Source organism: Drosophila suzukii, chromosome 3, assembly GCF_043229965.1.
Source record: "Drosophila suzukii chromosome 3, CBGP_Dsuzu_IsoJpt1.0, whole genome shotgun sequence".
Lineage (NCBI taxonomy): Eukaryota > Metazoa > Arthropoda > Insecta > Diptera > Drosophilidae > Drosophila > Drosophila suzukii.
Window position 1 is genome coordinate 76,996,718 of NC_092082.1, and position 23,970 is coordinate 77,020,687.

General features: G+C 38.4%; 1 protein-coding gene across 3 annotated transcripts in view; it reads left to right on the forward strand.

The window, feature by feature from the left end:
• Positions 1-20,411, forward strand: part of Teh1 (tipE homolog 1) — a 35,128-nt gene extending 14,717 nt beyond the window's left edge. For all 3 annotated transcript variants that reach the window (XM_065867042.2, XM_065867044.2, XM_065867043.2), the window contains exon 3: positions 18,710-20,411. In XM_065867042.2, the coding sequence (XP_065723114.1) occupies positions 18,710-18,779 (70 nt within the window). In that variant the 3' untranslated portion in view covers positions 18,780-20,411. The remainder of the gene's footprint in view (positions 1-18,709) is intronic.
• The last annotated feature ends 3,559 nt before the right edge of the window (positions 20,412-23,970 follow it).

The following is a 23,970-nucleotide window of genomic DNA, read 5'->3' on the forward strand; positions in this document are numbered from 1 at the left end:
GCCATATGCACCATTTAAAAATACATCACAGAATTCAGAAAATCCCAGACACGCATGTTCATCATTTAATATTTATTACTCTCTTAAGGGAAATCCAGCCCCATTCAAACTCAACACTGAGTAAATATCACAGATTTTAACAAGGTCTCATAAGCAGTTTATCTGCAGAAAGCCTTAATAAAGGACAAGGCTTTGAGTGTTGTCATTTAGTAAAGGCTTTCCATTTCCCTCAGCTGCTCCAAAACATCTTGAAAGCTGACAAAGAGTTTAGAAAAACAGTTGGGTCCATTCGAAGCCTGGACAAAGGCAATCCCTATGGCAAGATTATGACAAATGTGCCAAATCATTTGTCTAATTTGTGGACCCAAAATGTTGAATGGATAGGAAGAGGAACATGAACAGTACCGAGAAGTAAAGACCAAAATTGATTTGCTGCAGGGGCTGGGGGCAGCGAGAAATTACAAAGGCGATCGGAATGCGATTCGAACTCAATATCCCGGACCGGAGGACAGGATGTGGCCACTGTGGAGTCGGGTCCTTGGTAATTTCACCCGTTTTATGTGGCCAATAAATGTTTTATCTTCGTATCCAAATTGCCGCCAGCTGCGTGCATGCGTGCCGATAAGGACTTGCCCCCCATATCTCTCCCTATTCCGATCTCCCCCTGCCCAGAAACGATGCCAAAATTGGTGGCAAGGCTGCAGTGCGTCGCTCTGGCTGCCGAAAGCAAATCGATTTATTGGCCATTAAGCCCTGGCATTTGCCACTAATATTTCAGCCCACTTGCATTTGCCGTTGGACCAAGGTTTATCGCCTTAAATGTGTAAAATAATTTCGCTGTCCTGCGGCTGAATTTGAATGTATCTGAATGTATTCTGTATCTATATCCGAATCGTCGGCCATTATTGTTGTCCTTAGGCGGTGCGTGACTTTTGCCAGCCCCTTGCATTTGGATTACGACTGCAAATTGCCTATTAAAGCCGAAGAGCGCCCCCGGCACAGTGCCACTTTTTGGTCACGTTCTGGCTTTTAATTTGAATTTTAACAGCTCGCCAGACACTTTTGGCCGGCCAGACAAATGAAAACGCAATTAAATCATTCTTATTTAGCCATTGATTTAAATTTATCGCTTATTTTTAAGTATTATGACAGCCAGCAAAGGAATGGCGAACGAATTGGGCATTTTTGGTATGTTTAAATTGGTTTTGAAAGGTGATAGAAGAATGTGAATGTGTTTTAAAATGTTATCGAACTATTACAGTTGTTAAATGAGTGCTGTTGAAAAAAAGGAATACAATAAACTGAAGTTAAAATTTTTAAAAAGTCAGGAATGCACTGATAACAAAAATCGGTAGTATTTATATTAAATACATACATAATTGTTTAATAAATGCACTGATACCAAAAATCAGTATATGCACATTGCATTCCAAATGCTAGTCATATTTACTAGTAGTATTTTTCAATTTACAAATACAAACTTCATTTTTAAATCAATTTGTTAAATCCTTAAGTTAACTTAATGAACTTACTAAATATTTCCACATTAAAGACTAATAACAGCTACAAACTGACTACAGTATTAATGGTTTTACTAAATTTTTTACAATTAGGACCTAGTTTTGTAGTGCACAACTGCTTCTGATAATTAACACCATATAAATCAATACCTAGTTAGCAAACCCACACACAATTTGCATACACACACAGTTTAAGCGGTTGGGAAATCGAATGACTGAATATGAAGTTAATACCGGAAAACAGCCTCCACAGGCTATAAGTTAATTTTGGTCGCCCCATTGCCACTCTCGGTTGTTTAATAAATGCGTAGCCATGTGGACTGGGCATCAATTATGATGGCTTGTCAATTAATTGAAAGCCAATCGGATTGCATCGGACACAATCCTCTGGGATGGAGCAGTGGCACTAATTGGGGTTAATAAAACAAACAATGAATCCGCACTGAGCTGGGCTCATCATGGCAACCTGATCGGATGGGCAGAAGATGGATGCAGCTCTTGATTATGATTCAACGGATTGGGGGAAAAAAATCGAACAAATTGAAACTGACCACAGATCAAGGGGTTTTTTGGGAAGTATTTAATTGCCATAAGCTGATATAAAACCAGGGCTAATGAATTAAACAGAACGTAACCCTTTGGGGCTAGATTAGCCACATCCATGACGAGTCCTTGCCAGTCCTTTGAAGTCCTTTCCCCAACTCCCCATTCGACCATAAATCTCTTGACCTTGCCGGACATTCGGCACGTGTCGAAACCAACATGAATTCACAATGGCCATTTGTCGTCACTCCTTTTTGGTCCATGGCTAAGCCGCTAAGTAGCTTTTCCTCCCGAAAGTCCTCCTGAAACTCGGCCCTAAATAATTGATAAAGGTGGGCGGTAAAAATGATGAATGTGCAGATTGAAAACGGATACTCCAATCGAACACAACCTCATCGCTGATTAATTTTTAAGCACGAACAAGTGTCAATATAAATGGATCAATGCGTATGGAAGGACCCACTCTCTCCAGTTTCTGACCAACAATTAAGCACTTTCATCGATCGATTGGGTTTCGACCTTTCACAGCAAATTGCACATGACAGCCGAAACTTGTCAGCCGATGTTTGTCTGTTTGTTTGAGTTTGTTTCACCGTGTTTGCGAATGTTTGCCTCTGAGATTGACTTTCATTCGTGTGAACGGTGAAATTGCCTTTGCCTTTATTACATCAATATTTTGTTATAATTAACCAAGGGACCTGGGGCCAAACGCAATTTACGACATAAAAATATAATTGAAATGTATGGCAATCGCTTTAAATGGTTTATTGTATCAATTTCAAACCGGAGGCTGTAATAAGGTTTTGATTTGTATTTATTTCTTTTAGAATCTTGATTTAAAATGGAGGTGCTCATATTTGTGCTTCAAGGAAGTGTCTACATTTGACAAGATGGTTTGATTTTAGAGATTAGTTTAGTTACCATCTAGTACTTCTTTTTGGAAAATATTATATTATTTGAAAACTAACATCTTTTTCGGGTTTTGTAAAGTATATAGTTTAAAGTTTTCTGCAATCCAAAACCACTATTCCAATTAATTTCCATTTGCTCACTTGATAAAGGGGGATTTACGCGCTTAATCCCCCGCAAAACGCAACTCCGCGAGCTCATTGAATTAATCTGTAGCTGTCAAAGGCGAGAATTAATGGTCAGGTTAAGTCAACATTAATCTGGTCCATGTCAGGAGGAACTCCGTTCAACACTCCGCAACCGCATTGGAGTATTGTGGCCTAATTGATTTGTTACCGGACTTTCTGACTGACTTTGGCCTGTTGGGTAATTGACATGTGCCTGACCGAAGGATGTCCAAGATTTTGGAAATGGCAAGAGTCGAGGAAACCGTAAAAGATTCTATTTTATTAACCCGACTTTAATATCAACAGAAACGAAACGAATCGAAGGGAAACGGCGAAAAAAAAGGCGAAAATCAACTTGCCGTGTTGGAGTTTTCACGAGGAGTGGGAAAATCAATTTGTATGGCCTATTCGGATGGTTGGATGGGTGGTGGGTGGCAGTTGATTTCCGGAAAGTTAAGTTCCCGCTAACATTGGTCACCTTTTCTCGGGGGCGTTCAATGGGGGCTGGCTACTTAGGCCCGTAACTCGCAGAGCTTCACACGAATCGGAATTCCCTTCTGCTCTGTTTATGGACATTGTTGCCATTGCTGTTATGGCTTTTTGTTGGCTTAATGAAACCCAAGGCAAAGCCAGTTGCCAGTAGCCAGTTCACTTGAACTCGATTTCCCTGCCACAACACCAATGCATAAACCATATACTTATAGCCAATGACAAACCGTGGAAAATCGTGGGGCTTTGGTGGGGCTTTCTGGGGGTTTGGGTGGTCAGTAGCAAGTAGCCAGTGGTCACACATGTGAGCGGAAATGGTCAGTCATATGCCGTGCAAGAATGTGACATGTGGATGGACTGACTATGACCCACAACACAGCTCAAAGTTTCCCCCAACCCATTCAGGGCCCCCAATTTATGCGCTCTTTACTGTAATTGGCAGGGCGCCGCGAATTTGAATGCAATTTATTTTCCCATTGTTTGCCTTACATTTTCCCCATTCGGCGTGTAAACAAATCGTTATCGTTTCGAAAGTGAACTTCAAAATTTCTTTACATTTTACGGGTTAAAGGTTTGGAGTTCAGGTGGGTTTTATTTCAAACACAAAGTGAAACTCATAGTCTTTCTATTTTTCACCTATTTTATTTTGGATTAATTAAATGTTATACTATTATTATTACTATCAATTATCATCATCATTAAAAAAATCATTTCCTTGTTTACTTAAGAAGTGTTTAAAAGTATGCTATAAAATAATAAATGTTATATTATTATTATGATTATCAATTATCATCATCATTAAAATAATCATTCCTTTTTTACTTAAGAAGCTGTCTAAAAGTATGCTATAAAATATTAAATGTTATATTATTATTATTATCAATTATCATCATCGTTAAAATAACTATTCCTTTTTTACCTAAGAAGCTCTCTAAAAGTATGCTATAAAATATTAAATGATATATTATTAGTATTATCAATTTTCATCATCATTAAAATAATCATTCCCTTTTTTACCGAAGAAGTTGTCTAAAAGAATGCTGTAAAATGTTAAATGTTATATTATTATTAGCAATGTTTAAAATGTATATCCTTTTTTACCTCAGAGGCTGTTTAAAAGTATGCTATAAGATAATTTCAGTTACCCAATTCAAGGTTAGGTATACTTCCTGGCACTTTTAGCTACCTTTATAAGATAAATTACGAAGCCTTTTGAAGAGCTTTTTACTTAAGCTGTACATTCTTTAAAAACTGTCCTTACCCTCTTGAATTTCCTTTCTCAAACTTTACCTCCTTGCCGGAAGAGCTTTCTTTTTTTCCCAGTTGACCTTTTCTTTATTGTATTCACTTATTTCACTTATTCACCTCCCTGGCAGCTGCATTATTCGACTGTATTAAAGCGAACCCCTAGGTAGCCACCTGCGGGACCTCACTTTCTTCCCGGGTCAGTTCCCCAAAATAAATGTCAAAAACTGAACAATAAAATGGAAATGGTTGTACAATATTTGTTTTGCGTAATAAGTTTTTCTAGCTGCCAGAGGCTGTGTGCTGTTGTCCTTATAAATTTCACATAATTTATGCAGATCGACGTTACGTGCAGCAGCCGTTGGGTGGTGGGAAAAAAGGGGGAGGAAGTGGGTGTTTCGGTGGGTGGGTGGCCATTTGGGGGGGCAGTGGAGCATTTAACATAGAAATAACAATAACAATTTAACAAATTGTCGCCATTGCTTTGGCTTTCACTCCCTCTCGCTCGCTCACAGCGACTAAACGTCTAGCCGAGCAACAAAAGAAATTTACTCGCAATATATTTTACTTGGCTTCCTGCTCTATATATGTATATATATACAAATATGTGCATATAAGTATATACAGTTGTGTATATTTCTGTGAATTATTTGCCTGCCTAAAAGTTCCTCAAAATGTGTGTATGAGACTGTGGGTATATGTTTGTGTTTGTGAGGAGGGGGTGGACGGAAGTGCCAGAACATTGGTAAAGAGGGGGAGGGGGGGAGGGGAATGGGAGGGGTCAGGGGGCAGTGGGCGGTGGGCGTCCACCCACGCGACGAACGCCCCAACACTCGACCCTTGGCACAAAAGCTGGTTAGTCAGCCAGGCGACTCCGCTGTGTGCCTGTGTTGGTTACTGTTTCGCTGTGTTGGTGTTGGCATGAGTGTGTGTGCGACTGCGAGGGTGTGTGTTTGCTGGCCATACACACAAAAAAGCGATGAACTCATAAAAAACTTATGAAACTAATTTTGTTTTGCTTGCTTTTGCTTTTTGCTTTTACTTTTGGTTTCTGTTTTTGTTGCTATTTTGTATGCCCTCTACAAGTGGATTTAAAGGGGTATAATGAGCTAGGGAAATTGTTGATGATTAAATGGTTTTACTAGATTTTTGTAAACTTCAAAAAGAAAAAGAAATTAGATTTTTTTAAAAATTGCGCTTTTTAGTATGCAACATTTTTTTTAATTTGGTTGTGGCTAGTGGGTATCTTTTATTCGCCACTACATTCTTCCTTGACTTTTTTTCTCCGTAATTTAGCTATTGCCTTTGTTTGGCAACACACTCGGCAAAAGTCGCGTCGCCCACAAAAAAATATGTACCCTCTGACTTTATGAATGGTTATATAGGACTTAAATAGCGATGATATATCAAGTTTTTAAGACTTTAAGCCCTTAATTGAAACGAGAATTTCTGCTTTGTTCTACACTTGAAAATCCAAACCAATACACTGGGGTTTTGAAATCTCTTTAAAATGTGCCTAAAAGTATGCAATGAAAAAAGAACTTCGGGTTTTCGTAGTCTAAGTATATTGTTGCATACTTGAGACAGCTTCTTAAGTAATTTAGATATTTTAAAAATAGAAATCAAATATATTTTCTTATTAAGGAAAGACATATCTGGCTTCTATTGAAGGAACAACCTTTAAATCGATACATTTTGGTGAACTTTATTAGTTCTCTGAATAATAAAAGGTATTTTGGGATCCTCACTGTAAAGGACTGTAAACTTTATGCTCGCCAGTGGCACAGAGAGTTGCCTTCGCCGACGCCAGCGTTGTTGTCCTTTGACTATTTAACTGGCCCCGAGACATGCCAATGGTGGGTGTTCTATAATCGCTGTGTGTGTGTGTGCGATTGTTGGCTCATCGCTGGCTTTTGCACGGCATTTGGGCATGGCCAGGCCAAAAGCGTGTTCCAGTCAACGTTTTGTTTTGGCCATTCGCTTGGCTTTAGTATTGCTGCTGCTTTTTGCTGGCAATGAAACCGAAAATATAAAACCAAAGCGGCAGGCGGAGAATGAAAAATCAATATTATTGCAAATTGGCCTGCGTAGCTGGCATGTGGCTGGCGATTCCCTTATCCTTTCAGTGACTGCAAAGCACGGCATGTGATCCGATCCCCTGACCTCCGTCTCCATATCCATCGCATTCGGATGCCACATGTCCCTTTGGCCACTGTTGCTATGCGATGTGGATGGCTGAAAGGAAGAAAGGATGGATGGAGGAAACCATAACCATGGAGGAACCATGGGAACCATCCCTTTGCCGCTGGCCAACGACGTGTCAGCTGTGTGTCCATGAGCGGAATACTAAGTGACCGACTCCTGTGCAGGACTCAAACACACACATATCCATATACATATATATCTATACTCAAAGGCAGTGGCACAAAAGGCGCCGTCAAGCGGAAATATTGCCATACGCTGCGTATGAGCAATGCGTAATTTTAAATACATTTATGCGCAATATTCTCGATTTATTCGTTTTTGCCCCTTTTGTTTCTTTCGCTTTTTGCTTTTTTTACTGTGTCAATCGCTTGCAAATTGCATAGACGAATTTAATGATGCGTGCCGAGCTGGGAATTTTGTGCACTTCCAGCTGCCTTTAATTGAATGCCTCTCAGAAATGTCCTTTGGGACAGATTCCTTTTCCCTTTACAACGTTTCCTTAAATGCAGAATTGGGTGATAAATAAATAAGTAATTATTTTTGTGTTTAAGCTTCTATCTACTAAAACGTTTATTTCACCCTTAATGTGCTTTTAAAATATTAAGCTAAAATTATTTATTACTTTTTTGATAAGCTTTAGTCAATTAAAACACACAGCACGCCAAATTTTATTAACAGAAACTGTCTGTTTACACTCAATTAAAATTATTTATTGAAGTATATGTTTAGAAATCAATATTCAATTACTTGTGATTTAATTTAGTCAATTATTTTAAGCAGAAATAAAATCAAAATTATTTTAATTGAAACTATCACTCTACACTCAATTAAAATTATTTATTGAAGTATACGTTTAGAAATCAATATTCAATTTCTTGTTATTAAATTTGGTCAATAAGTTTAAGCAGAAATAAAATCAAAATAACTGGTATTTTAATACAGAATTCAATTTAAAGTAACTCAGTCAACTTTAAGGCTTAAGATGGGAAACTTTGTTAATTAATATTGAAAGTCTTATGGGTCAGTTATCCCTTATAATCCGGCAAAAGTTGACAAAGGTTTGCCTAATCTTAACATATAAGCTCACCCCACAAAAACCCAAACCATTTCTCATTGTTTTCCCTTGGCCAAATGGAAAAGTGTAAGCAGGAAAACTTTTTAATTAGTAAATCCCAATTAAAATGCAAAATGTAATATTATCCCTGCGTGCCCATCTTACTAGCAATTATTCTTCAATTTGCTGATTGGATTAAGATGCGAAATTAAATTAAGTTACCGCATTAACGAGATAGAATCCAGAGCAGGAATGGCATCTGGAGTGGGGATGGAATCTGTTTTGTGGCAATTAAAATGCTTCATAATTTATTTTTCCAAATAATTTCATTAAGAGCCCAGAAACCGAAGTCTGATGAGATGAATTCTGGCCGGCAACAATTCCAAAAGAGCAGCTTCGGGGAACGTAAACTCGGTTAGATAGAAATCAGCGGGAGAAAAACTGCTCGAAACTTTTACTGGCAGGGGGAAGGGGGATGGGTTGGGATGGGTGGGTGGTTGATGGAAAATCTGGAAAACTCAGTGCAAAGTGAAGCGCAAAAAGCAAAAGCATGCCCCGCCGTAAGGACACGGCGGCTGCTTTTAAGCACTTTTATGCTGATGCTGTGATTTTTTACAGCTGCCATTTCGAGGCGGCTCCTCCAACTTTTAGGATGAAATGGGATGGTATGGTATGGTATGGTATGGCATGGGATCTGATGGAATGGGCTGGTGATGGTGCGTGTACGGTCGTCGCATCTTCGACAAGTTGGAGGGATATGACTGTGACGCAAGTCGATGGTCGGGTCGTTAGGCAAAACGAGTTCCAACGCTACTATGCCAAATGATGTTTGACTACGACAGCAGCATCTGCTTCCCCATTTTTGAGAGGGGGCCACAACCGCATCTCCGAGTCTATACTATATTGAATTTTGTGGTAATTACAAGTAACTCACTTGGGCTCCATGACAAGAGAGTTGTGCTCCATCGTCGTCCTTCCTCTGGATGGAATCCCCCGCACTTCCTCATATCTCCAAACTCGTGCTTTGCATACTTTTTGGCGCCCAAACTGCTGACTGAGTTTGTTGACTCGCCTACTCGTAATTGGCAACGCTTCACTGGGCCCATTCCCATTCCCTGCCACAATGTTTGCACACACAGGCCCAAAATGCCCGTCCTGCATTGATAATAGAAATGGGTTTAAAGTTGCCAAACAAGTTGCGGAAATATTTTTTTACTTTTTGGGTAAACTTGTGGAGGGCCCAGCGTCACAATGGACTGATTTTTTTTATTTTTAAACCATTTTTATTAAAAACTTGCAGTATCAAGTTTATATTCCAGACATTATTTGACATTCTTGAGTGAAAGTTATAAAAAAATATCTTTATACTCCTCGAAAGTTTAATTTTCAGCATTCAGTTTATGGTTTGACTGATAATAAAATATTTAATGATGCATTTTGTGGCAATAAAAGATTATAATCTATGGTTGGTGCCACAAAAATTACTACGGTTTTAAAATAACTTTATTTGAAGTGTCTGAAAGTAGGCAGGGAATAAATGTATTGCACTTCTAAGCTTAAAGTCTTTTGTTGCATACTTTTAGGCAGGGAAAAAATAGTGATTTTAAAAACCTAGAGATTTGTGTCCTAATATAAAATTGTATATTATGATTTGTTTTAAATATTATAAAAGGCTTGAATTTAAACTTAGTTTTTAAAGTTTCTTCAAAATGTAATGGTATTAAAGAGAACTTTTGCGCTGAAAGTGCACAAAAGATGCAACATGACATGGCCTACACATAATCCTTTAATGAGTCCTTCCCTTTGTCCTTTAACCACTGCTCCTCAGCTCTATTATGCCCTTCCCGGCGGGTCCTTTCCAAGACTCCAAAGAAGTAAGCCGCAATAATTGAGATAAAAATGTGCAATTAGTGAGGAGTACGCGTTGGCTTCGCAGCTTTAGCTGCGGGGATTTTACGCAATTTACGTGGCCAGCAGAGCTCAGCAGTGAAAATGGTTGGAAAATTGTGGGGAAAATGGGAAACCCCGGATGCGAGAGGTGCGCCTTGGCTTTCTGCCATTTCTGTTGTGTGGTTTGCCCGTCAAAAAAATAGAAAACTAGAAAAGCGAGTGCGGAGAGAGCTTTGCCTTAAACGCTGCATTAGCACCAGTCCACCCGGTTTTTAAGGTGCGGTTTAGGCCAGCGGCATGGGAAAGCGGAAAAGCGGAAAACTCGACTGGTGGAATGCTGACGCTTTGACTGCTCCGCACTGCAGCCTGCAGAATTTCCCGCAACTTTCGGTGGAGCCCCGTTTGGGGAACCCAAACCCAAACCGAATCCAAAACCCCAGCTTCGTGGTGGAACTCTGGTTTGCCCTGTGACCCGTGCGTTGTGTTGTATTCCTTTTTGTTGTTTTATTTATTTGCCGCTTGGTATAATCTCAATCGCAGCACTGGAGCAAGAACATGCTCTATTGCAAGGGGCAAAAAAAAAAAATAAATAAAAAAATGAAATACAGAACGGAGGCCATATAAATATAATAAAATAAAAGGACACCCCCGGGGCCGAAACAGCACTGGCAGCGGTTATGGAAATAAATATTTGTTAATGTTTTATTCACTCAACTGTTATGGCACATTCGTTTGGGAAATATTTCATATTTGCTCTTTGCACCCACACCCACACCCCCAACCCTATTTCCACACTCCCACGACATTCAGACCATTAAGCCCCCGAAAAAGCTTAAAGGATATGGATATGGAAGTGCATATAATTTATGAGTGGGATATACACACACACACACTATACACTCCAGTTCTGCCACGAAAATCAAACCAATTTAGCGTTGATCCTATTCGATTTAAAATTTAAGCACAGCCACGAATTTGAAGCCTCGAGAGTTCATAACTAAAATGTGTAATCCATTTGGAAGTGGTTTGGCTGCCTTGTTGTCATCGTGTCTGTATCTGTGCGCCAAACAATGGCAATCCAATTAAAATGCAAACTTGATTCCAATCAACACATTTCAATAATCGCATTACGCATACGCCGCGTTGTCGCGCACAGGCAAAGCAGCGAATTCGATTTAACAATTAAGAGGGTTGCACGCGGGTCTGGAGTGCGGAGTGTCACGGAATGATTTCATTAGGTGGATCGACGGCTGGAGCGCGGGAAACGCCACCGAGTGCCAAAAAACTGAAAACCCAAAAACCAGAAATCGAAATGAGACTCGAAATCAATGCGGGAACAGCAAATAAATCATTTGACCGACCTTTTAACGAACCCGGTCCCCAAAATTAAATTCATACCCGAAAGTCAGCTGAAATGAGAGCCTTCTGGCCGCCACTCAACATGCCTTTCAATCCGGCTGGATATTCAGCCTGCGAGGGGAAATCATATTAAAGGGGAAGAAATATGCGAAAAATTGCGAGACCTGGTGATTGAGCTGTGAGCGGAAATTAATCAACGGAAACTACATTTCTGGCTTTCCAGGGGATTTCCAGTTTCCCTTACACTGTGAAAAAAAACGTACTTACCTTTTGATGCCCAAAAAATATTAAAATTATAAAATAGGATGCTGTTTTTATTTAGATTTCAATGTAAACATTTTTTTTTAATTTTTCTATTAAAAGTTTATTGAAGTAAATTGTTTCTACAACACATTATTCTACCTACAATTTTTTTTAATAAAAAAGAATTATTCAATTTTAATATGTATAGTTTGTTATCGCACAACATTTTTGTTGTGATGGTGAATCCCTTTTCATGGAAAAATTATTTTTTAAGCCAATTTTATAAAAGCTTGGTCAATTTACACAAGTTCTGTAATAGTTGCTATGAAAGGCTGTAATGCGACCTTTTTTTGGGATGGCTAAGCTTATTCTTATGGTAAAAATGGCTATTCCCTGCCATTTTAATACATTTTTTCGGATATACCGAATTTCTAAATATTTGTTTATTTGTTTATTTAGTTCTGAGTGCAGTTTTGCCACCGGGCTTTCCTGTCTTCCTGGTTTCCTGCCACATCGATTGCATTTCCACTGGCCATCGCCAACTCATCACTCAGCATCGGGCGTAAAAAATGTTTATTTGCATAAATCCTTTTCGGCCAGTTTGGATTTTTCTATTCCCAGGCTGGCGGAATGGGATGAGTTTATTTATGGCCAGCGGGCTAGACATCACGTAGCTGGTTTGATTAATGGCCAACGGGCGGACCCATGTACTTTTTCTTCTTCTTGTCTTGGCCCGTAGAGAAATGGATGAAATGAGGAGAAAACCGAGAAACTTTTCACTACATTCGAAAAGAAAAGTTTCCCAGGACGCGAGGACAGATGATGAATTGTCGGGGCTTTCGGCCAGGGCTACTTAATATCAATGCCCCCGTTGACTTGGCCAAGAAACGCCCCTCTTCATTTGAGTTTGGACTCTTGTTTGAGTTCGTTTCGCGTTCCAATGCAAGTTGGCAATTGAATTGGGCCACGCCCGCGCAAATGACAAAACAAAAGTTAGCGACGCCCCACTTGTTTTTGGCTTCGAAAATGCAGCCCCGACTTTTGTTTAACTTTGGTGGGGGGGGAGTGGTTCAGTGTTGAATTGATTTGAAATGTCAGCTGGCGGTGACCTACAGTGGAAGTGTTCAAGGTGGGCATTGCATATATCTCCCAGGACGAAGGACAGCCAAGCTCAACAAGTATCCAGAGCACAATGTATCTGCAGTTGCAGTGCCTTGACACACAAAACTTTTGGCCGTCCATGAGCCAGTCACGTGCCATCATCAGCAGCACCGCAAGGAAAAAGCCTAACCGAATATTCATTCTAGTTGAGATGCAGTGGAAAAACGGGGGGGGCTGGAGCTTTATGCAAATGCAAATTTCCCAGCAGGGGAAAGGAAAAGCACTTCTCAATTCGTAAGCGACCTCGACGCACCACATTTTGCCATCAACTCAGACGCCGAGGACAAGAGCTCGGCGCTTTCATTTGCATTTAAAGTGCTGCCATATGGCCAGCAGCATGGCAATATCAGTGGGCGGTACAACACCGATATATCCGTGTATATCTGTATATCCCTCGTATACTCGTATACCTCCAGTATACACACACCACCCACTGAGAAACGGGGAAACGGAGAAACGTGCCCAGGCATACGGAGGCTGTTAAAAAATTTAAATACCCCCCGCATATATACGCAAATGTTTTCCAATGCACTTTTTCAGTTTTCAAATATGCCTGCCCCTGGCTGTTAGTTGTCGTTTTTTTATTGGCCTTTGGCTTTGTCACCAGCACAGAACAAAATAAATGGTTATTCAAACTTAATAAATAATTTTGGCATGTCAATCAAATTTTTATTTTTATATGTTGACTGTGTTGAACAGAGAAAATGCAATTTTCATCTTGCAAAGGTTTTGAATATATTAAAAATCAATATTTAACAAAAAAACCTTACAGACTTTTATTTATGGCTCCTATTTTTTTATAAATTAAATATTGCTTGTCGAATATTTAATCTTAAGATAACTTTCATTAAGTAAACTTAAATTTATAAATATTTAAAATTTTAGAAAAGGCTTTTGAGGCTGTAATTTGAGGAGCATTTATATTTTAAGAAGATTCCAAATGGAATATGTAATATATTAATTTTTAGGTTTTCAGATTAGTCTATATAAATTTAAAATAAATATTTTACATTAAGATTACAGTCATTTTTAATGATATATATATTTTTAGAATATTTTTAAAAGGTAATGTTGCCTGCCAAATATTTAATCTCCGCCAAACATAATGAGCCAATCTAAATTTTAAACACACTTTTTCAAACTTCCCTGAATTGAAAATTTGTGCTGGGTAGGCAAACTTTTGCGGCCATTGAAAGAATTTGATTTTATCAGTTGAAAGTTTCACAGACGAACGAAGGCGGTCAGCGTGGCAAAGTGAATCCCGAATTGGTTGGCCAGGCCGCACTGATTTCCCAGTCAACTGGGGCGCCAAAAACTTGAAGTTGTTGCTGTTTTGAGCTGACAGCCAAAGCTCTTGTCCTCTCAAAAATGTAACTAATGAGATTTTAAGTTTCTCCCACTCGCCCCACCTCCGCATGACACTTCAGTTGGTTTTGTGTGGGTGTTTTGGGTGTATTCAGGGTATTCCGGTTGTTTGGGAGGTGTCGACATTTGTGTTTACTTGTCGCCTGCAGGCTGCGGATTTGGATAGGAGCCGAGATTCTGGCTCCGACCCAGCTGCCGGGGCCCAGAGTCCCGAGCCCGCAGCAATCTGACCTCTAAGCTGGCCCTCACTTTCGCACCTCTGAAAACTGTCCGCCTGCCAGTTGTAGCTGTATCTCTGAATTTGTATCTGTACACTGAAGAAAAAATTAAACTGTAAATATTAACCTGGTTGGTTCGGGATTTTATTTCCTCTTGTTGTTTTTGCTCCTAACAAAAATTCCTCATTCTTTTTTTGGTAGCTTAATTTTAAGTTTTTCCAGATAAAATAAATAAATAAATTTTTCTAAGTGATTGCAAGAGAAAAAAATTATAATTTAATTATTTTCCCAAGTATTTAACTGCACCCAGAAAAAATAAGAACAATAAAAGTCAAGATCCAATTTTTCCAATTTGAGCAATTTCCTTTAACTTATTTGAGAAGAAATGTTCTTGAAATCAAGGCGAAAATGATCTTGAGTTTGATTTTTCGAGCTGCAATAGAGATGATAGAAGTCTTACATTTTTTTCCCAAAGAAGTTACCCAAGCGAGAACCCTTTATCTTGGTTAAGAATTAGAGATTGAATCGATCTTAGGCCACTTTTGGAATCGAGTTACAAATTCAAGAACTTTTATTTTTGTGTGTACTTAGTTTTAGTTTCAAGGCTATGTTCTTGATATATTTTTTTTCTCTGTACATCTTTGTCTGTTGTTGCTATCACGCGTCCTTGCAGCGCCTGCGACTTGTTAGCAAAGTTTGTGGGACTTTTGGCCAAATGAAAATTTAATGTACCGTGTTTCGGGCTGGCCGGCCTATCCCCGAGTCGCCTGGAAGGCGTGGCGCGTGTAATTTAATTTACAGCAAGCATTCAGCACGCCGCAGTGTCAGTGTCGCATTTTCAAATTAAATACGTTGGAAAGTTTTGCAGTCCTGCGGACCAAGGGCCTCTGTCCTCTGTCCTCCAAGCTCCAACCTCCGACCTGCGCCACTCCCATCCCACCTGCACACACCTGTTTGACCTGGTTTTGGCCAGTTTTCCACTTCGTCTTGGCCAAGTGCCGCCTTTGGCCATTTCTCACTGCCAGTTGGCATTTACATTGCTTGTTGTCGTTTGTAATAAGCTTCCTCTGGCCCCAAGGCTGCCCAGTGGTGGGTGGGAGTTAATTGCATAAAGTTGTTGTGCCTGTCAGCTTTGTGGAGTTACTGCAGAAATCTCCGAACGACTTTGGTTATTGTTCGAATGGAGTTCCTGGCCAAGTCGAAACTTTGACAAAGTTTAGGGGAAGCCGAATGAGGAAACCTCATGGATTTAATCAAAGGCCCCTTTTGCAATATGCATGCTCTGCGATCGATCGCAATCATAAATTCAATGGGAAAGTTCAAGTTTTACATGCAGGGCACAAAAAGTGCTACAAAGTGACACAAAGCAACCGACAGATAACCGCAGGCACTTTCCCAGCTTTTCATGGTTTTTATGGCTCTCGAAACTAATTTCATGTTAAATGCAATTGAAAAAGCTTTTTAATTGCATTGGCATCCTTTATATTTTCAATTGCAGTTGCAGTCGCACTGGCAACGGCATGCGAACAATTTGTGCTCGAATTTGTTGCATTTTTAATTGGAACACAGTTTCAACAGCTTGGCAACATTTTGCCCATGTCCTGGGTGTTCCTGGCCAGCCCTTCGGTACTTCTGCTCCCCCAATGCAACTGCATCCGCTCGCTTTTTTGATGCTGATGAATGGCCGGCACCAGATGGTGTCCGTCTCCTGGCTCTTAACGCTCCCCAAAGCTAAAAAAAATTCCACTCTTGTCCACTCTCAGGAAATGAGGAAACTTCATTTAATGGCATACTTTAAAAAAGTTAGGAAATGTCAGAATATCTTAAAGTTCTGCTCCAAGAAGTAAACTTTAAAATTTCTAGTATATTATTTTTTATAAGAAAGCAAAAGAAATCAGGTCTTAAAGGTAAAAATATTTAAATACCTTATTAGTGTTTATTAAAATAATTTCTATTACGCAAAAGAAGAATTTAAGGTTAAGCAATAGCATACTAACCGGAGGTTAACTCGGGTGTCAACATTAAAAATGACGTATTTTATATGAGTAAGGAACATAAATTATATACAACTTTAATAATAATAAAATATTTTATTAGTGCTTGACAGAAAAGTAAAGGATATATTTTTAATTTTTTTATTTATTAAAATATTTTACTACATTAAACATTAATGGTTCTTTAAGCTTGGCTCAACTGTCCAAAAAAATATAAAAACAAAATTAACCCTAAACGTTTTTAATCTTTCTTAATACAGCTTGCTGAAATATTTATTAACCCCTTCTCCGTGTGTAAAAAAATATTAAAGCCAACTATTTTTGGGCTAGGAAAAATGTTCCTTAATCTCAGCACAACTTTCTTCCCCCAGCTCCATGTTTTAAGCTTCTCGTTTTAATTATGGCCCTTAAGCGCATTTCGAGGAGTTGCCAACACTCGAAAGTTTCCATAATATCTTTCAGGTTTTGGCCTGTTTTGTTTATTTTTGCTCCCAGCCGAACTTGCAGCAACTATTCCGAACTTTCTATGAACTGGCCAGCCGGAAAAAGTGGGGTGGGGGTGTACAAATTTAAGTATGTAAGTCTGGGGATTTATTAAGGAGGTAAATACATAGCTGACAAAAAACGAACAACTTCCGTTCGGGAAATGAGATTTTTATTTAATTCAATATGAGAATATGGGTAAGTGCAGCCAGCTGGATAGACGAATGGCGATCGTGGATAGACAGATGGATAGGAGCTGCGAGTAAACACAAATAAAACTAAAGTAGAGTGCCAATAAAGCGAACAGCCAGTGCACAGTGGGGGCCATAAGTACGCGTATAAATTACATTTGAAATAGTAAGCGAAAAGGCGATTGTTTCGCATTGCTGTGCTTTGTTTCGCCCCATCCGAAGGACCAAAATGCCGAAAACCCAATCTCCATCCCCATCCCCATCCACATCCACATCCACATCCGTTTCCGCAGCGCTTGTCGCATGGAAATCCCCTAAATACAATAAATTTCACATTTCATTTAATTCCATTTCATTTACAATGCGAAACCGAATCCGCAACAAGCAAACAAAGGGCTCCAATCCAGCGGGTGCCCATGATAAAGAAGCCAGCGAAGAATGGGGAAAAGCGGAAAAATAAGGAAAATTCAGATGAAGAAGCAGACGCAGAGAGTACATAGTTGGCGGTCGTAGGTCGTCGGGGTCGAGCAATGAAAGGAAAATGTGTACCAGAGTATACATGTCAGTGTGTATAATAAATAAATGTAACAATTGAACCGAATAAATGAAATCAGGACTCAGGAACAGTCACTCCTGGCGAAAGAAAACGCATTGCATCCTTGTAAAGTGGGAATGCCAGATGCATACAAATGTATTCGCATTCAAAGGAAAACATTTACAGGGTGCCATAAATGTATCTTTAATGAATAGAATATACTATTTTTATCAAATAGCGTTTATTTACATATATCTAACATGTTACCTAAATAGTATTTAGAAACCCTTAGGTAGAGAAATTACTAACTTATAACCAAATCAATAATATTCTAAGCAAGAACCAAGAAGATAACAAGTAATAAGGTTGATATTATAAGATTACTATTATTTTATTACAGAAAAATCACTTTCATATATTTATAATTCATGTTAATACCCACATTTAATAAATATACAACAATATATTTCTTGTTTTAAAATTAAATTTTATTAAATACTAATCCAACTTCACGACACAAACAGCATTTAAAATGTCAGAGACTGCTTGGTTTTTTAAGTTAGCTTAATAGGATTAAAATTAAACCTATGAACACACATTCTAAACATTTTATAAATTACCTAGCTGGGTAAATAATACCAGCACAATGCAATGCAATTAGTGAAACACTGTTGACTGATAGTGAAACAGGAATTAGTTTCCTTGTTTGTGTGGCTCAACGTGTTGCAAGGAGCAGCAGCTGTCTGCCTGCACTCGTTGCGATAAAGTTTTCGGCTTTTCCTCTTTCCAACTTCCCAGTTTCCCTATTTCTAACCCCTTTTCACTCTTTCGATGTGTCTTTAAACTTTTTATGTTTGCAAACTAAAGTGCAAAGAAGTTTATTCGTGACTATAGCATAAGTCACTGGGATCTTAAAGTCTTTTAACGGGTTTTCGATCAATAAAGTTAAAACACAATAGGTGTATTGAAGAAGTACATTTTGTAAGGGGAAGTTTTGATGTCTCATTAAAATGTAACTCCTTTGTTGCAGATGTTATAATAGTTTTTTTTATTGAAATGTAGTTCTTTTAGTCGCAGACTTTACTCAACAAAAGTTCCTTTAAATTATATTTAACAAACTTTTTTTCTCTCATTACAGTGATACTTCGATATCAACGCGAGTGGACATGCTCACGCCTGCTATTGAAGTCTACAAGCCGCCTCTCTGACACAAAGACGACACTGTGGAGAGCAATTTAGGAAATCCCTCGACTAGCAGCGACTTCTAGCAGAACCTGATACCAAACTCTGCAGAACTAGCTAAGGATAATCTATTTGTTCTTCCAACATAGTGTCAACCCAAACGAACTTCGAACGTAGATGGAAGATGAAAGATGGGAGATGGTATATGGTATATGGTATATACCATATATGGGAGGTGGCCAAAGAACCGACACTATCAGAGGTTTTAGTGCAACTAGCAGAACGGAAACGAATCAGATTTATGGGACAGAAAGGAAAACACACACATAAATTAATAATTGATCCAACTGAATAATTCCTAAGATTGATTAAATTTAGTTACTTTTTAGCGTAATGATTTTTAAACCAGCCGACGGCGGAGGAGAAACCAACAGAAGTGTTAATCGGTTAAATGAGATAAATCGAAGTCTAGTTCTAAGCTGTGGCAGTGGCATCTGTATGTATGTGTATCTCTAGCCGTGTGTACGAATTAAAATATGCAAATTTGGCAATGTGTAAATTTAGTTAAAACTGAATCATTACGGATGTAAAACAACAGAGGCAAAATGGGGAAAAACAAAAACAGAAACACCTAAACAGAAAATGCAATGAATAATTTTTGTACTGCTGAAAGAGAAACCAAGTGGAAAAAACAGAATATTAACGTTAAGTGTACAATTTTGCATTAGGTAATGAATAAGTTTGTAATGCATTAGTAATTAAATACAATAAAATGTTCAGCTAATCACGTGGAAAGCAACAGCAACCCAAACTACAAATGCAACCAACAACAAAAAAAAAGGAAAACACAAAAAATAAAAGCAAAATGACGTTATGAAAATGCAATTGGAAATTCAAATGGAAATTCGGCCAGCGGCAGAAAACATTTTTCGCTTCGGTTAATCGCTCCACACAGAAGTAGACACGCCACTCCTCATTTTATATAGAGTCCGCCCACATTTTGAAACACCCACGACCATCAATCGCTTTTGGTTTTGCTGTAGAAATCGGGGCGAAGTTCGTCTTAGACGACATTCGCATGCCCTTCACAAAGTGCCCCAAGTTGAAAGAGAATTTGGTCATAGTTCATAGTTCCATCAAGTAATTTCTCGTATTTGCGTTACAGTTAAAGTTGTTTTGAGGAAAACCCGAAAAAATCCGAAACTTTTTGTGGTGTTAGTAAATTGTAAAGGTTAAAATGTTTAAAGGATAATTCAATAATGAACGTTTTTTGACTGTGATCATTTGAATGATATATAGAAAAATATGATATTATTGAGTATTGTTGTTGACAACAAAAAATTACGAAAAGCAATTAACTTCTCGGTCATGATTCAATCATCATACATCCATCAACCAATCAACCAGCACGCCAGAGCACATTTCGCCTAGAAGTTTCCTATAATTCCCGAACCGAGTAGTGTAGTTAGATCACGATAGCTCCCCGATCGATAGTCCCACCCACTTGCCTATCATGTTTTATATATATTATATTATCTATGATCTTTGGTTTCGAGGCTGATCACACACTCTCACCCACATCCATTCGTGCTTGACAATATTTAATTTCCAAAAGGAGTTTTTCCATCATTCCATCAATGGCACTAACCACAGGACATATGGACATGCTGCGCCCAATTTGTAACTAAAACCGCTTATTCTGTTCCACATTGAGATACAGAGGCTTTGGATGAGAGGAGATTAGGAGATATTGAATGTTAACATTTATTTGTATAAGCTGCAGAACATTGTTGGATTTAGAGGAACCTGCATAGTTTTTTGATATTCATGTAGATACATGTAAATGCCACTCACTAAACTTAAGAGTAATGAAGAAAAGATAGCTACCGATGGCATCAAGGATAATTGCATTATATTTGTAATATCAAACTGTTCATAGTTAAGACAAGGCAAGCCACAGGAAAACAATTAACAATTAACAACGGAAAACACAAGTATAACAACAAATGTATATAAGCTGACTAGAAAATTGGTAATAAAATAGTAACTTTTGAAAACGAACTCAAAGATGCAAATGAAGCTACAACAAAGTGCATATAATTTTGATAGTTAAGCTAATTTTAATACATTTTTTAAGACACAGCAAGAGGGCAAAGGTACTACGTTAAGGAAACCAAATAGGAAAAATTAAAACCAACTGAGGAGAAGCCGTGAAAATTATTCCATTTTTACACTCGTTAATTGGTTTTGTTGTTACCGTAAATAATGCAATAAACATTCGCGTATTTCTTACTATTATTGTTATTATTATCATTGTTGTTATAATGGAAAAGGAAATATTTGAATTTGAGAATTGCACAATGATTTTTTATACACCGCAAATTGGCTTTGTCAGTGCAAGGAAATTTGTTTTACAAATTCGATCGACTTGAAAGCATGTCTGGCATTTAAAGCGGACCCCACACGCATTGAACAACGGACATTAATTTATACACACACATATAATGACGAGAGAAATAATGGAAAATAATAGAACTAGAACGCATATTGAATAATAAATGAGACATACATATTATTGAAAGAAATTAAAAAGAACATAACAAACCAAATGCATTCCCTGGCGTTTTCCTTATAAAGGTTGGACTGGCTAGCGGGTGGATCAGTGAATCAGTGGGAAATGACTACTGTAAGCTTGGCTATTTCCCAGCTCAGATATTCCACGAAGTAAATTACACAAATCCACAGCATTTTCAGCCAAAACCACCAGGCAGCAGAAATTATCCCAAGCCATCGTCCGTCATTCCAGGCCGTTGGCTCTGTACACTCAAATGCAGAATGAGTTCGGGGAGGTTCTGGTCTGGTCTGGTTCCACCGATATTACGATGATACGGGGATGAGGTGAGTTCTGGGTGGGGGTGGTAGACTGGGTTGTGTATCGACGCAGTCGCGAGTTCGCCTCCACCGACAACAAAATGAAATGAAGTGAAATGAAATCAAAGGCATCCATCGTTGATGGAGGCACCAGAAGCCAACGCATAGGGGCACACACATGCACCGTTGCGGCTCCAGGGAAATTGGGGATGGAAGACGATGTACACTGAGCGAAAACCGCGGGAACTTTTTTACAATCGTTGCGACCCTTTTCTCATTGTCATGTTACGGTTAAAGTTTGTTATCTTTCGGAGAAAGTTAGCATTATGTTAGGTTGTTAAGAAAGAAAAATTCGATTTCTCAATGTGATGTTAACTTAAGTGACAAATCTTTACAGAGTTTGTTATTTGTGAGAGAAAGTAAACAAGAAGTTAAATTGCTTAGAAAAAAAAATCTTTTTCTCAATGTGATGTAAACTTAATTGGCAATTCTTTACAGAGTCTGTTATTACACGATTGTTTTCACACTGAGCGAAAACCGCGTCACAATCTTTAGATTTTGTTATCTGTGAGAGAAAGTGAACAAGAAGTTAAGTTGCTTAGAAAAGAAATTGGTTTTCTCAATGTGATGTTAAGAGGTAGCCAATTATGTCTGTCAGTTCCTATCTTGTTTATCTAGTTAAACAAAACATGGTATGGAGATACCTATTTTATTCGGAGCAGCAATTAAACTTTTTAACAAAAGTTACCATGACATTAAAAAATTTAAAATGTCGTGATTTCAAATTCTAGTATTATAACTATCATTTTTATCATATTGAAGTATCTACATATTGAGTATATAAAAAAATACAAAAAATAAAACAAGTATAGTAGTAAATAACTCTAACCAAGTTTAAGCATTTCCCAACCCATTTTTTCCTCGTGCTGAATTCCCCTGCTTTGTGGGGGAACTCGTCCACACATCCTTGCCACCAGATGATGTTTACACTTGAGCTGCAGCATTGGCAAACACAATCTACATGCCACAGCCCCCGGAACCCTGCTGGTTTTCCTCTAGTTGGTGCGTTTGTTGTGTTCGCGTTTGGGGAAAAGAAATTGACGTGGTTTCTGTCGAGGAGGAGGAGGTTAAGGAGGAGCAGGAGCCGCAGCCTTCGATCCAAGTTGTTTGGCTGGCAAAACCCAAAAACTGAGTTAGCCCGACTCTGCGGTCGCCCTCGGTGCAGGAATACAAATACACATTCCCCGGGAAGTGGATAGAAGTGTGGTTGGTGCGAAAACATTTGAGGGAAAGGGGAACGATGTCATAACCGTAAGCCCCAGTTGATCCTTCATCGATTAGTCGGGCAGGAAGCGAGTCCCTCATACCGGATGCTCGCCCACAAAATCCTGGCGCAAAGTTTGCAGCACAAATCGAAACAAGAACTCAGGTCCTTGGGCTACGCATCCCTCAACAGGTAACTGGTAGCCAGTGATGAAGAGTACCTTAACATTTGCATATAGGTACACTTTTATTGAGATGTACCTATGTATTTTAATCTTTGGTTTATAATTTTTATTGCTACATATATATGTGTTAAAATAATATTTTACTTTTTAGAACAAGAAACCTTGACATCCTAAAAATTTTCATATAAGTAGGTATACAGAGAAAATAAAATACTAAAACTGGTCATCAATTGGGTATTTTTTCATATCAATTTTGATCCCTTATGTTGCCATATCGTATTCATATTTTCGAACATATGAAATTGATATTTTCGAACATGTCATTTTGGTATTTTTCATACCAGATTGATATGCGCACATATCAAAGTTGTGCCCAAATTGTGGTATTTTTTAATATCCAACTGATATGCTTTCATATCAAACTGATATGCTTTCATATAAAACTGATATGCTTTCATATCAAGCTGATATACTTTCATATCAGATTGATATGTTTGTAATATCAATATTAATCAGTTTTGTTTTTACTTTTTTTGCATCTTATAAACAAATAAATATTGAAAACCCATAAGATCGCTGTAAGTATTATTAAAACAATTCCAGGACTTAGCAATAAATGACCGATCACGCTGTACTTGGATGTCTCCTGTAGCTTTGCACTAGCGCCAGGAAGTCCTTCTTCTGTCCTCGATAGAAGTTTCCCATCGAAGTGGTGGACGCCAACTTGCCCAGTTCGGCATCTTGGCCAGCCATTTGACTTTGTGTAGTGCAGTCTGTGTAGTCAGCCACCGATAAGCACGTTACAGTTTCCAAGAAGTAAATATATTAGAATTAGACAAACATCAAGTAATTACAATTGAAAATGACATACTTACCATTTGCAAAAATAAATAAAAAA